The 14,099-nt window shown below is 38.0% G+C and overlaps 1 protein-coding gene across 2 annotated transcripts in view; it reads right to left on the bottom strand.

The window, feature by feature from the left end:
- The window catches only part of WLS (Wnt ligand secretion mediator), a 133,275-nt gene that overhangs the window by 89,608 nt on the left and 29,568 nt on the right, over window positions 1-14,099 (bottom strand). For both annotated transcript variants that reach the window (XM_019019538.4, XM_019019532.4), the window contains exon 2: window positions 5,022-5,294. In XM_019019538.4, coding sequence (XP_018875083.1) covers window positions 5,022-5,294 — 273 coding nt within the window. The remainder of the gene's footprint in view (window positions 1-5,021; window positions 5,295-14,099) is intronic.

Here is a 14,099-nt window from a genome sequence, read left to right as displayed (position 1 = left end):
AAACTAAAGCTAAAAGAGCCTCCTCCTTATCGGAGGTTTCACCTTCAGTGGTTTCAGTTAGCAGAGGTCAATCACAGTCTAAAAATATTAGATGGAAAATTCCAGAAATAATTCTTAAGTTATAAATTGTGCACTGTTCTGAGTAGCATCATGAAATCTTGTGCTGTCCCCTGATAAGAATCACCCCTCTGTCCAGCATCTCCCTGCTCCTGCCTGTTAGTCACTTAGCAGCCATCTAGGTTACTAGATCAACTGCTGTGTATTACAGTACTTGTGTGCAAGTCATCCTTATTTTCTCTCATTGCCCCAAGGTGCAAGAGTAGGGATGCTGGCATTTCAGATGTGCTAAAGAGATAAGTCAAGTGCTTCCTTTAAGAAGATGAAAGTTCTCAACTTAAAAGAAAAAAAAAAATCTTATGCTGAGGTTGCTAAGATCTACAATAAGAATGAATCTCCTGTCCTTAAAATTGTGAACAGTATATTTTTTCTTTCATTATTAATTATTGTTGTTACCTTTTACTGCACCTAATTTATAATTTAAACTTTATTCTAAGTATGTATATATGTATAGGAAGACACATCATGTATGTATATAGGGTTCAGTACCGTGATTTTAGGCACTGGGTGGTCTTAGAACATATCCACTGTGGATAAGGAAGACTTACCTCTACCACGTGCTTCTTTTATAAAGACTAATCTCACTAACCAAAGTGTAGAAGTAAGAATTGGAAAAATGGCTGAATTTCAGCAAAGGAAAAATATAATTGGATAATTTTAATAGCTACTTTTAATTTTTAACTGTTTTAATAGTACTTACTATGTCCAGGCTGGGTGCAGTGGCTCACACCTGTAATCCCAGCACTTTGGGAGGCCGAGCTGGGTGGAACACCTGAGGTCAGGAGTTCGAGACCAGTCTGGCCAACATGGCGAAACCCTGCCTCTACTAAAAATACAAAAATTTAGTCCCAGCTACTCAGGAGGCTGAGGCAGGAGAATCTCTTGAACCCAGGAGGCAGAGATTGCCGTGAACCAAGATCATGCCACTGTACTCCAGCCTGGGTGACAGAGCGAGACTCTGTCTCAAAAAAAAATAAATAAAAAATAAGTACTTACTATGTCCTAAAAGTTTTACATAAACTAATTTATTCCTTAGAGTGAGTTGGTTAATTAGGCATTATTATCCATATTTTACAAGGGAGGAAACTGGCTAAGAGCAGTTCTGTAACTTCCCCAATACTGCAGAGCTTTTAAAAAGTGGTACAAGGATTTAAACCCATTGCTGTAGGACTCCTAAGTCCATGCTCTTAAAAAACTTTCTATCTTACCCCCTAACCTAGATATAAATCAGGGAACACATTTCAAATGAAACTGTGACTCCATTGAAAAGTATGCCAGCAGGTAGTCAGCCTCTAAGATGGTCCTTAATGATCCCCATCTCCTAGCATTCATGCTCTTCTGTAATCACCTCCCTTGAGTGTGGGTTGAACTTACTAGTTCACTTCTAACCAACAGAATACAGCAGAAGTGATGGAATGTCGCTTGCAAGATTCAGCAGTTTCCCTCTCCAGCACTGCTCGGGCTCTCTCTTGGCTCACTATCCCTGGGGGAAGCCCGCTGCCATGTTGCGAGGCAGTCTTATGGAGAGACCCATGTGGGAGGGATGGAAGCCTGTCAACAACCATGTGAGAGAGCTTGGAAGCAGATCCCCCTTCCCCAGTGGAGCCCTCATGCCTGATGAGACTGCAGACCAGGCCAACAGCTTAATTGCAACCTTAAGAGAGTTTGAGCCAGAGACTCCCAAACTAGATTCTTGACCCACAGAAATGAGCAGCTAAGAAACGTTTATAGGTGGCCAGGCGCGGTAGCTCACGCCTGTAATCCCAGCACTTTGGGAGGCCGAGTGGATCACCTGAGGTCGGGAGTTCTAGACCATCCTGGCCAACATGGAGAAACCCCGTGTCTACTAAAAATACAAAAATTAGCCAGGTGTGGTGGCACATGCCTGCAATCCCAGCTACTCGGGAGGCTGAGGCAGGAGAATCTCTTGATCATGGGAGGTGGAGGTTGTGGTGAGCCAAGATCGCACCATTGCACTCCAGCCTGGGCAACAAGGGTGATACTCAGACTCAAAAAAAAAAAAAGAAAGTTTACAGGTGAAAGCTGCTAACTTTTAGGGTAATTTGTTACCCAGCATTAATACAGTCAGTAGACAGTAATTATTTATTATTACAGGGTAAATCTTTTTCTTTATACTTGGAGCTAGAAGTAGGGATCTGTCTAGGAGAGATTATACCTGAAATAACCACAACCAGCCCAAATAACAGAATACCATGTCCTTTACCTTTCCACCCAAACATACATAAATCAGGTAATCTACCTATCTCATCCTCCCATGGCTCTTCTTACTGTCCTTATTCTCCTTTGCTTGAATGCATTCTTAGGAATAGAAATGCTAAAACCCAAACCTGCAGGTTTCAAAAAAAAATTTTTAGACATACAGTTTTGAATCTCATAGCAAACTCTTTCCTTCCCAAGGCTCCTCACATTACATTGTGTATTCTTATTATAGCACATAACATGTTTTTTCTTATTTGTAGGTTTAAGTGTATGTTTTCCAGGCACCCTCTTCCCTAACCCGTTACAAGAATCATGTCTTGTGTGATCTTATATCCCCAGTACTGAGTGTTCATATGGCTGGGACTTAATAAAGTTTAAATGAACTCATGAATAAATGTGTTGCACAACCAATGAGTGAGTGAGTGAACAAGTGAGTCAATAAGCAAGAGTTTAGGGACATGGGAACCACCACTTAAAAGCTTGAGGCTATTGTGCAAATTTGGACCTTCATATAAGCCATTTCCTTCTATATAGAATGCTCTTTCTTTTGCTCATCCTCACCTCCTCACCAGGCTTTTCTCTCTTTAACATTCACCTCAAAGAGCTGTCTGCTTGCCTCTCTACAACTCTCCCCGCCAACACACACCCACACACCCTACCAGGGAAGTCTTCCTTTTCTCTGCTGTGAAGCCTTTTCTTTAAGTTTCCATATCCTCCTGGGCATAACTTGGTCACAGCACCCAGCATACCACACTGTAATGATTAGTTATTTGCCTGTCATTTCCACTTAGCCGTAAGTTCCTTAAAGGACAGCATATTCAGCCAACAGCAGAATGCCTAGCAGTGGTAGGCACTCAAAAACAGTTTAAAATAATGGGCAAGAGAATGAATGAATGAGAAAAAGAAAACTGTATCTAGAAAATTATCTCAGCATAATCTATTTATTTCAGGTAAGCTATCAGTCAGGTATACATAGTGCTCCAACTCCTAAACAGAGTAAAAATAATTGTACATCAAGATTATTACAGATACATGAAAATTATATTTAGAAATAGTACTTCAGATCAGGCATGGTGGCTCACAGCTGTAAACCAAAAATTTGGGGAGGCTAAAGTGGGAAGATTGCTTGAGCTCAGGAGAGACCCCCATAAAATTTTAAAATTTAAGGCCAGGTGCAGTGGCTCATGCCAGCTACTCAAGAGGCTGAGGTGGGAAGATCGCTTGAGCCTGGGAGGTTGAGGCTGCAGTGAGCTGTGATGACACCACTGTACTCCAGCCCAGGCAAAAGAGAAAGACCCTGTCACAAAAAAAAAAAAAAAAAAAAAAAGAATAAAAAATTACAAAATTAGTGTGCCTGTAGTCCTAGCTATTCATGAGGCTGAGGTGGGAGGATAGCTTGAACCCAGGAGTTCGAGGATGCAGTGAGCTATGATTATGCTACTGAACTCCAGCCTGGGCCAGCATTCGAGACCAGCCTGGGGAACATAGGAGACTCTGTCTCTAAAAAAAAAAAAGAAGAAGAAGAAGAAGAAGAAAGAAATAGTTTTCAGGCCAGGCACAGTGGCTCACACCTGTAATCCCACCACTTTGGGAGGCCAAGGTGGGTGGATCACCCGAGATCAGGAGTTCAAGAGCAGCCTGGCCAACATGGTAAAACCCCATCTCCACTAAAAATACAAAAAAAAAAAAAAATTTGCTGGGCGTGGTGGTGGGTGCCTGTAATCCCAGCTACGTGGGAGGCTGAGGCAGGAGAATCACTTGAACCCGGGAGGCGGAGATTGCAGTAAGCCGAGATTGCGCCACTGCACTCCAGCCTGGGCAACAAGAGCGAAACTCTGTCTCAAAAAAAAAAAAAAAAAAAAAAAGAAAAGAAAAGAAAAAGAAATAATGTTTCAATCTATGGACAGGCCCTAGACAGAGCTGCCTTTAACACATCTTTTTCCCTTTCCCTCACATCCTTGATCCCATCTCAGTCAAAAAGGAAAAAACAAAAAGTTTTCTTACTTCTCAGCCTAAGATTCCTGATACTGTCCCCAGATGCCATACATGTATTGGCCTCCCAGAAATCACCCAGTGATTTTCTCCCCATGAAACGTTTATATGTCTCATGCCCTCAGAGTTTTTAACTGCAAATAAGCTAAAAAAAAAAAAAACAAAAAACAAAAAAACAAAACAAAAAAAAACCTGGTTTGGTGGGGAAATGGGTGCTCATGGGTTGGCATTTCCATTTTGGTAGGGATCTTTTTCTAAGGCCATAGCTTTACTCAAAGCCCAGTGGAAAAAGACATTTAAAAAAAAATAAAAACCTTTCAGGAACCCTCAAGTCACTCCATTGGGGTGAACTCCCCTGTGACACTAGAGAGGTGATGAAGTTTGGTGGTTAGGGCAGTTTTCTGAGTCAGAAATCTCAGCTTTTCCACTCTCTAGTCTTCAGATCATGAGTAACCTCACTGGTGCCCAAGTGTTCCATCTGTAAAATGAAATAATAAGACTACCTCAAGGAACCTGGTGGGAAGATTAAATGGGTTAATACAGGTAAAGTACACAGAAAGTGCCTGGGAAGTAGTCAGTAATTGTTTGCTATTACTATTACCATTTTTACTTTTATTAGAATTGGCTCAAAAAGAACCCAAAGAGAGCAATGCTCAAAGGGAAGAAAGGGATGAGAGGAGAGTACACTTAACTGATTTGGTTGTTTAGCTTGAAGGCAATGTCCAGCTGCAGGATAAACAGCATGAATTGGAACCAAGGACTCATCTCCATGTGGGGGAGGGGAATGTGGACAGAAAACACGATGTCATTGGCTTCAATTTCCCTTGGAATTGCTTCTTCAATGTCTCGGATCTTGTCACAATGATTGGGTCCCCAAGGCACGAACCATTTTGTCTTGTGATGGTTCTTACGGGCATCCACACATTTCACCGACATATAGGACACTGCCGTTGTGGGCCCTGGAGCTGAAAAGAGAAAGTTTGTCTGTTTTAGAAAAGCCATCTATTGAAACTACTGTTTCTGATTAATATTCTTTCCACTGCTGTTTTCCCTCCAGTTTTTGTACCGCCTTCCACAACTGGGGCTCAGCAATACTTAGGGATCTTCCAAATCTGGCTGAGGATCTTTCAGTGACCTCCAGAGGTGTCATAACAGTATCCCTGAGAACCTTCCCATTATGTTTTAATTGTTGTGAAAGAATACATTTGTAACCAGTCTAGTTATACTTCCGCACTTCAAAACAATGTCACAAAAAATCAACTGTGCTACAGTTCCCACCTGCTTGAGGTCTTGGAGAGCTCTGGTGCTTCATAGAGAACAGTATCTAAAGTCAGAAGACCTTAGTCTTCAAACCTGGATTCAAAGCCTGGTTAAAAACTTACTGTCAGTGAATCTTGGATAAGTCAGTTAAATCTATAATAGCTTCAGGACCCTCATCTGAGAAACGGAAGAGTTTCTAAGATTCCTTTTGGCTCTAAAATTGTACAACATTGCTTTTGCTTAAGATAAAGAACTCGGGGCCACCACTTAGCTTGGTACCTAGCAGAGAATGGGAACTCAAACACTGACTGATACTTCAAAAGTGTACTAAAATATAAACGACGCACTTCAAGACAGCAAAGCAACTTTGAAATGTGTAACTTTAAAAACACTATTTTGTGATTATATAATGGTTATATGATTATAATATTAATAACTTGGAAAATACAGAAATTTTAAGTTCAAAACAACATTTACCCAAAATCCCACTAGAGGGAAGTAACCACTGTTGGAAAAATGTCAAAATGCCATCTGTCTTTTCTATGACTGTGTAATTAGATAAAAAGTTTACACATGAATTAAATTGTGTAACTTTAAAATATACACAAATATTAACACATATTTATAAAATAGTTATATCATGCATAGTTTTGTAGTCTTTTCTTTTTATTCACTTAGAAAAGCAGAGTATTGTGTGATAACACCAGCTCTGGAGGCGACCTGTCTGGTGTCAAATCCTGGCTCTCTCATTTTTAGTTGTGTCACCACAAATCCACACTAGGAAAGTTTTGGGCAAATTACTAAGCCTATCTCTGTATGGGTTTTATCATCTCTTAGATGGCAATAATAATAGTACTGATCTTTCCAAGTCACTGCATATTTTAAACAAGTTAACATATTAAAGCACTCAGAGTAGTGCTTGGGCACACACAAAGTATAAAATATTAGCCATTATATCATATTTTCTTTATAATTAAAATCTTTCAGTTACTAGTTGCAAAATAGTCAATCACACAATACACCAAAATCAACTTCTCCTTCATCAGTTTGTAAAGGCTATCTATAAGAATAATCCTTTGCCTAATATGTTTTGTTGGAAATTTCTCCTAAACTTTCCATCTGCTATCTAAATTTGTTTATGTACATTTAAATAGAGAAGTTCCAGATCTTATATGGAATCCCTCTTTTATGTTTTTCCCCCCATGCTTTTGTGCCTAGAGAAACTGACCTTCTTCATCTCAAAATTCAATAGTCATCTATATTGACTTCTATTTATTTTTTGCAATTTCATTTTTTCTAATATTTAAACAGTTGATCCATCTGAAAATTGCTATAAGAGATGTGGTGAGGTTCTAATTTTATTTCTTAAATATTTAAATTATAGTTGATTGAACAGACCCTCCCTTTTGTTGATTTATCATATCACTGTTAGCCTTTATGCATGTAAGCATGTTTCTGAACATCTGTTCTTTTCCATGCATTAAACTGTCAATTCACAGGTCAGCACAACATTGCTTTGAATTCTATAAATTTATTATTTTTATCAATATCTGCTAGAGTAACTCTCTTCCCCAATCCATTTCAAATTTACATCTTTTTGCTAGGATATTGAAGATTAAATTAAATTTATAAATAATAAATACATAATAATAAATTAATGTGGACAGAATTAGCATCCTTCCCCAGCATTTAGTTTTCCCATCCAAGAACAGTACTTGTTTCTCCATTGTCTACAATCTGTTTTTAAATTCCTTGGAAAACTTTCATTGTTTTCTTTATGTGGGTCCTACTAGTATATTTTAAAATAGATACATCTATAAACCTTTGAAAGTTAGTAGTTAAAAGAAAGTGTCATAAATTATGGTTTATGTGTGTGGTTTAAATATGTGTATTTCTGTGCATCTGATACTTGGTATATTATGTTTGCAGAAATTCTCTCTTATTTAATAGAGATCAGATAGCAATGGAGAAACATGAAAAGCAAAAAGAAAGTTATATAAGAGGCAAAAATGTGTATTATTAATATTCTGCCCTACTTCTAATGTTCGAATCCACATTATTTTTCTATTCTATTAAATATCTATTTTAATGATACATTTTTAGTAAAATGTTATCTTTGTAAGAAGTTAGGACAATGCCTATTAATACTTATCAGAAAACTCAAACTACTAAGCTCTAGCTGAACATCCTTCATGTAGAAGGCTGAACACTGCAATACAAGTTGCCACTAATCCCTGCTACAGACGTTTTTCTTTAAAACTCAAAACTGTATCACGAAGACCTCACATCTAATCCATCTAAAATCAGACATCTGACTTATTCTTAGAAATATGAGTCAATCAAACTTTGGTTATCCTGACTCAGCTAAATAGCCCACTGACATTAGAAAAGCCAAATGGCACATTTAACTGAACCCTTTTTAATGTGGTTGGAGAAATAAACAGTGAGACAAAAGTCATGAATTCTATTTTCGGCTAACATACTCAAACTGACTATTTGCTGCAGAAAATAGTTACTACATTTTAAAACTTCTATTCTTCCAAAATGAACCTAACCTTTTTTTCTTTATTTTTTACCTTCTTGAAAAACAAGTCTCTCACTTCTCAGACCAAAACGAAAAATAACTAGCTGAGTTCCTCAGCTAAGCTCCAAAACCACATTCCCAACTTAATAACAGAGAAGCTGAACACTTTACGGTCACAAAGTCCGCATTTTTAATGAATGCAGTGAACGCCTGCCTTTTTTAGGGGCCTGCATTATTTTCATCCTCTCATTAGTCTAGTGTTTCTTCTATTAAGAAAAAAAATCCCAGAAATACTAATATTTTCATAAATATCATGGCAGTGAACTTGGAGAAGCCTCAAGTGCATCTCAAGCTATACTATGAGAATCACAATTTTTTTCACTTGAATAAATTAGTCCTCGAGTCTCAAAAATGTTTTCCATAACTTCAAAACCTGAAGATAATTCAACACTTTCCGTTTTTCTAATAGTGTTCAAAAGAGAAAACACAAGTATTGCTTGAGAAAGTAAACAGACATCCTGATATTCAAACATGGACAGTTAATGTTCCCCCAATAATATATTTACAGCTCAGTGCAATGTCCTACTCCAGCTAAAAGAGAATTCCCAAGTGTTTCTTTATATAGACAGCATTATCACGTAAACCAAAAGCAAAGCTTACAGCTGGTAGCTGGTCACCTACCATAGAAGGTGTTTTCATTAGCTATAGTCAAAATTTTAGCTACATGGGTCACAAATTGTGTCTAGAATCAAAAAAAGTTTGATCTATCTGTAAATTTTTTTCAAGTGTGTGGGATTAAGAGAAAAGAGCTAAATGGAGGAAGTTTAAATCATCTTCAACCTTTGAACAAGCCACAATAACAGGTATTTGTAATGAAGGCCTTACTTAGTCACTTGCGTGGTTCTAGGGATTAATAGAGTTTGTGTATTCAAGAGGGGGCTGGATAGATTCAGGTCAACAAACTGAGTCATGTTTGCTCAGGTGAAAGCTAAAAATAACCACTCCCCAGTATTCCTAGGAGAGTAATGCAATATTACCCAGCTGCCTCAGCACACATTATAAATGTCTCCTCCACCCACCCATAGCATAAGGTTTAACTGAGAACAAGTAGGCCAAAAACTACTTCTACACCAGACCAATTCAATGACAGAATAATTTGGCCAAAACTAAATATGCCTAGTCACTGTAAACTGGTTAACTCATGGTTGGTTCAGATAGCCTTGGGAATATGCACAGAAGTTATAAAACCATGAGCTATTCATCGAAAATGCAGTCCATTATGAATTCAGTTCTTTTTACTTTATCAAACATGACCATTTTATTTTGTCTGTATTTCAATACAGTATTTTTGGCCTCCACTTTTCCACTATAGCACATGAATTGTGAAATGTGATTCTACACAACATTTAATGTTAAAGTGATATGAAATCAATAAGACTTCTAACAAATTCAAGGTGTGAAGAAATGTACAAACACAACCTGAAGTCTCTCTGAAAATTCAGTGGTCCCTCAGTTACACACATTACTATGGCTCACAGTATATTGTCCAAATTTGTCTTGAGTATCTACCATGCACTAGACACTGCCGGTTCTGGAGTAAACCTGATAGGCACCAACCATATGGAACGCACAAATAATGGAGGAAGCAGACAATAAATAAACAATTTCAGGAAAAAATAATTTTGATGAATGTTATATGTAACCTGACATTCCCTGAGAAAGGGCAACAGTCAGATATTTGGGAGGTGGGAGAAATGAATACACCAGAATGACAGAAAAATCCAGTCATCCTTACAACATAACCTTGAATAAAAATGTAAGTGAACAATGACTAAACCTGTAGTACTTCTTTTGGAAGAATATTCATTGACTCCAGTCAGCTTCCTGTTATTTCACTTCAAATGGCTATCCAGTTTACAAATTACTATCTAGCCAACCGCTAGCATTTATCATGCTTAAAATTGAGTCAACATTAAATCATTAGCCCCTATTCCTTCCAGAACCTGTAATTTAAGAGTTAGACAGAGAGAGACACAAGACTTGGTTGCCTCTTAGAAAAGTTAAAATAAAACTAAAACAACAGGCTGACATGACACATGGTCTCCATTTAAGCCAACATAGACTATTTATTTCTTCGCTTTATTACGAGTAATGAACATTTCTTTAGCAATTACCTAGGAGCATTACTGTTATGCAGGTACCGTACTAACTAAAGACAGGGACGAATGGCCTCCCAGACCCCCATTTGCTCACAGGCTAGTGTGGGAGGCTGAGAAGTTCACAAAGAATTACACCCTGATTGGAAATTTCTCTGACAGAGGTTTGCACAGGATGCTCCAGTTGTAAAAAGAGCTGAGGGTAGCTTTCGGCAGGGCTTAGCCTTGGAAGAGAGCAGGTAATGGCCAAGGGAGAATGGGGGATGGCCAAGGAGGGAAGGTGCTGAGGTAGAGATAGAACATGTGCTGGGTCATAGAATATCTAAAACAATCATATTTTCTGCAGATATCTGTGCTTGAATATTAAAAATTAAAAAGAGATCATTTAGCAGGTGAAAACTGCAGTACTACTCTTATCTCTGTGTCCACCCTTGCCTTTTCTAATCAGTGGTATAATTCTACTAGAGTGCCTTGGCCCCTGCTCCCAATCGTCCCTGCTGTACTCTATAGAGCACCATAAAGAAGGAATAATAAACAGAGCCACACATAACAAAGAACTTTTATTTGGCAGGAATGTTTCCTTTTATGACACCTATCTCTGCCCTGTAAGTAGCCACAAGGCCAGACCAGAGATCTGCTGGAAGGAGCGGGAGTGAGAGGGTAGTCAGGTGGGAATGAAGAAGCTCCCCCTCCTATTCCCACAAATGGCCCCAAAGAGCCTTTGAAGTCTCAATCATCAGGTAATAATAGCCTTCCTCTAAATTAGAGGAAGAATGTCTGCCTTGCAACAAAGATGATATTTAAAGAATAATCTGCTTTGGGGTACAAGGGGAAGGAATGCGGAGAATAGACCAGTTGAAAAGGTAATTCCTGTTTATAAGAATTAATAATCAGAACACCACCATTTTAAAAAGTAATGACTTAAAGTAAAAATGGTCAAAGATTTCAGAAATGTTTTAGAGAATTTTATGTTTACAATAGAATTTATCTAACAAAAATGATAGGAACAATACACATTGATTTAAAAACATACAAAAAGTTGGTAGCAGATACTTTCTCCTACTGACTTGAGACATTGATTTAACACCTGAAAACTAATCTCAGTTAAAAAGCTGCCAGCACCATCTCTCCACCTGTAAAAATGTGAATGTTTATTTATATTTTATAATTTCATTTTATTTATTCTCTATCTTGTTCCATAAAACATTTTGGGGTACTAGAAGTGGTTATTAGCCTTTATTTTTTAAAAATAATTGGGACTGATTTCAACGGATAGAATTAATGTTGGGGCGGGGGTGGGCAGAGACTACAAATTACTTGGTCTATGTCTGTATCTTCAAAAGTTTGGGGAGCTTATATTCTCCAGCTATTGCTTTTTTTTTTTTTTTTCCAGCTATTGCTTTTGAAGCAACAGCTGGGAAATATAAGCTCCTCAAACTTTTGAAGCAATAGCTGAAGAATGAATATAAGCTCCCAAAACTTTTACCTGATCTATGAAGTTGAATGGCTCAATATCCATTTTACTTTGAAATGTAGAGAAAACCTCCATTGCACTATGAATGGTATTTATAAGAACTAAAAGGCATATGCCCAAGTTGGTTCGAAGCTCTGCCTATCTAAATATCTCTGCTTGCCTTATGAGAACTTATATAAAACATATTGAGCACTTAAACCCTTGGGCAATTGCAGAGTGTGCTTTGGATTTTTTGAGTATCAAGGTGGGGAGGGTCGAAAAGAGGGAGAAAGGGAACACAGGTGTCAGAAAAGACTAGATGAATTCCTGTTATGTAACTACATTTTTTTTTCAAATGCCCCCAAAGTACTTATTTAACCTAAGAAAATCTTTAGCTAAATTTAGAAATTAGCTTTAAATATGCTCAATTGATTTTCCTTAGACATTCCACATGCCTTTCACCAGCTCAAAAGCCTTAATTCTGGTTAAAAGGAAACATGTGAAATATACTGCACAACTTCAGTGGCCAGATCATATTAACTGGCTGAGCTGTGAGGTCTTATGAGCCAAACCTGCTTACCATTCACTGAAAGTCAGTTCCTAAAAAGATTTCTTAATATCTGCCATACCACTTATCTAAGTTTTGGGTGGCTAATTAGAATGAGCTCTTCAAAAAGTTCAGCTAAAGAAAGTGCAAATATTTGCATTAAATTGACTTAGTACTTAAATGATTCAGTGTGTTAATTCTTTTACTGAAATTGCTCTGAAGTTATAGTAGACACTTATGCTATCTCCACCACCTACTTTGAAGAGAAGATTCTCCTATATTTCAACCATACCCATTAAATCTTACTAGCTTACTAAATGAAGTATTATTTCACAATTCAATCTGAGTTACTGGAGAGCTGAAAGTGTGTCTACAGAGACTAGACCAGAAGTGATTTTTACAATTATCAAAGCTATGCCCTTGTGCATGAAATGGGGTACGCTAAGTGAAATGAAATTCATTCTTGCCAGCCATTTTCAGTCAGTTAGTTACGCTAACATCTGTTCTAGGAAAGCTAATTTTTTTTAATACAGCAGAACATTCCTTTACACTGAACCACTGCCACCAAAACACAAACATACATACTACATAGCAGAGTTGAATGCAAAATAATTTGTACCGTACACACAAAAGTCAAGCACTTATTTAAAAATAGTTCTTTACAACATAAACTTATGAAATTATGGACATTTTGACAGCAAATTTCCAAAAATTTAGCAAACACTTGTAAATACATTCCGACTCAAAAATATTGAAAAAATCATATGTTTACATTTTAGGCAGATGAGGATTTTAAATGCTTCGCCTGCAGCCTCAATTGTTGTGGAGCCAAAGATGTAACAGCTTTGAAGAATAGAAGAATTACTCTATATTTGTCAGGATCTACGTGGCAAACAAGCGCCACTTGGCTTACATTACTTGCCTGGCTTGGATCCCATGGAATGGAGGAGCATTGGAACCAAGAGGAAAAAAATTAAAGTGCTTTGGGACAGTGAGCCAAACTCTTACATAGTATTTGAAATGGTGTGGTAAACATGAAATTATTTTAGGCTCAAGATTGGTGCTAGTTTTTTTACCCTCTTTTTGAAAAAATAATAAAATGCACATAAAGGGCCCTGCCAGAGGTTTAGCTCATAAAGTCTGCCAATCATTAGATGTGCTAATTGGTGTAGCAATCCAGTGGTGGCCTGGATTAGGACTCAAAAACTGACCCTTACCACCCTTGGTGTCCTGCAGCAAAGAGAGCCTAAATCGAAAAGACTGATGGAAGTACATCAAATTACGAATTTCTCTATCCCTGAAAAATGCCTGCAATTCCTGTTTCTCCATCACTCCAGAAATACTCAAAACAGCAAAAATTAAATACATATGAAGTGAACACAAAAGACCTCCACAGAAAAACCAGTGGCTCATCTGTTGACGCTATTGCTCATTGCTCGGCTGGCCAGTCATCTGGGTTAAGTTTTGACTTTGAGCCAGTGCTTCAAAATCAGCAACCTTTCAGCCAAAAGACTGTGGAATGCAGCCAAGACCACCTATGGAAAGTGAATTATAGCATCTTTAATTTACTACCTTGGGCGATGATGTCATAAACCCAGCATGGCGGGTGCACCAGTTCTTGTGTGGGAAATCTCTCAGAGCCCCCGTGGAGGCCCCCAAAGTGGCTCTGGCAAAGCTGTAGGGGTGGAGGTGACAAAAAAGGGGACACCTGGCTCTCCTTCTTAAATAAACTCACCATGGGCACACATTTATATTGGAATTTTAGGGTCGGAAAATACCAAAATTAAATCTTCTAGAAGAAACACAGTCAGTGGCTTTGTTCTAAAGTGC

The sequence above is a fragment of the Gorilla gorilla genome, chromosome 1 (assembly GCF_029281585.2).
Source record: "Gorilla gorilla gorilla isolate KB3781 chromosome 1, NHGRI_mGorGor1-v2.1_pri, whole genome shotgun sequence".
Lineage (NCBI taxonomy): Eukaryota > Metazoa > Chordata > Mammalia > Primates > Hominidae > Gorilla > Gorilla gorilla.
This window is presented reverse-complemented; position numbering and strand designations above follow the sequence as displayed.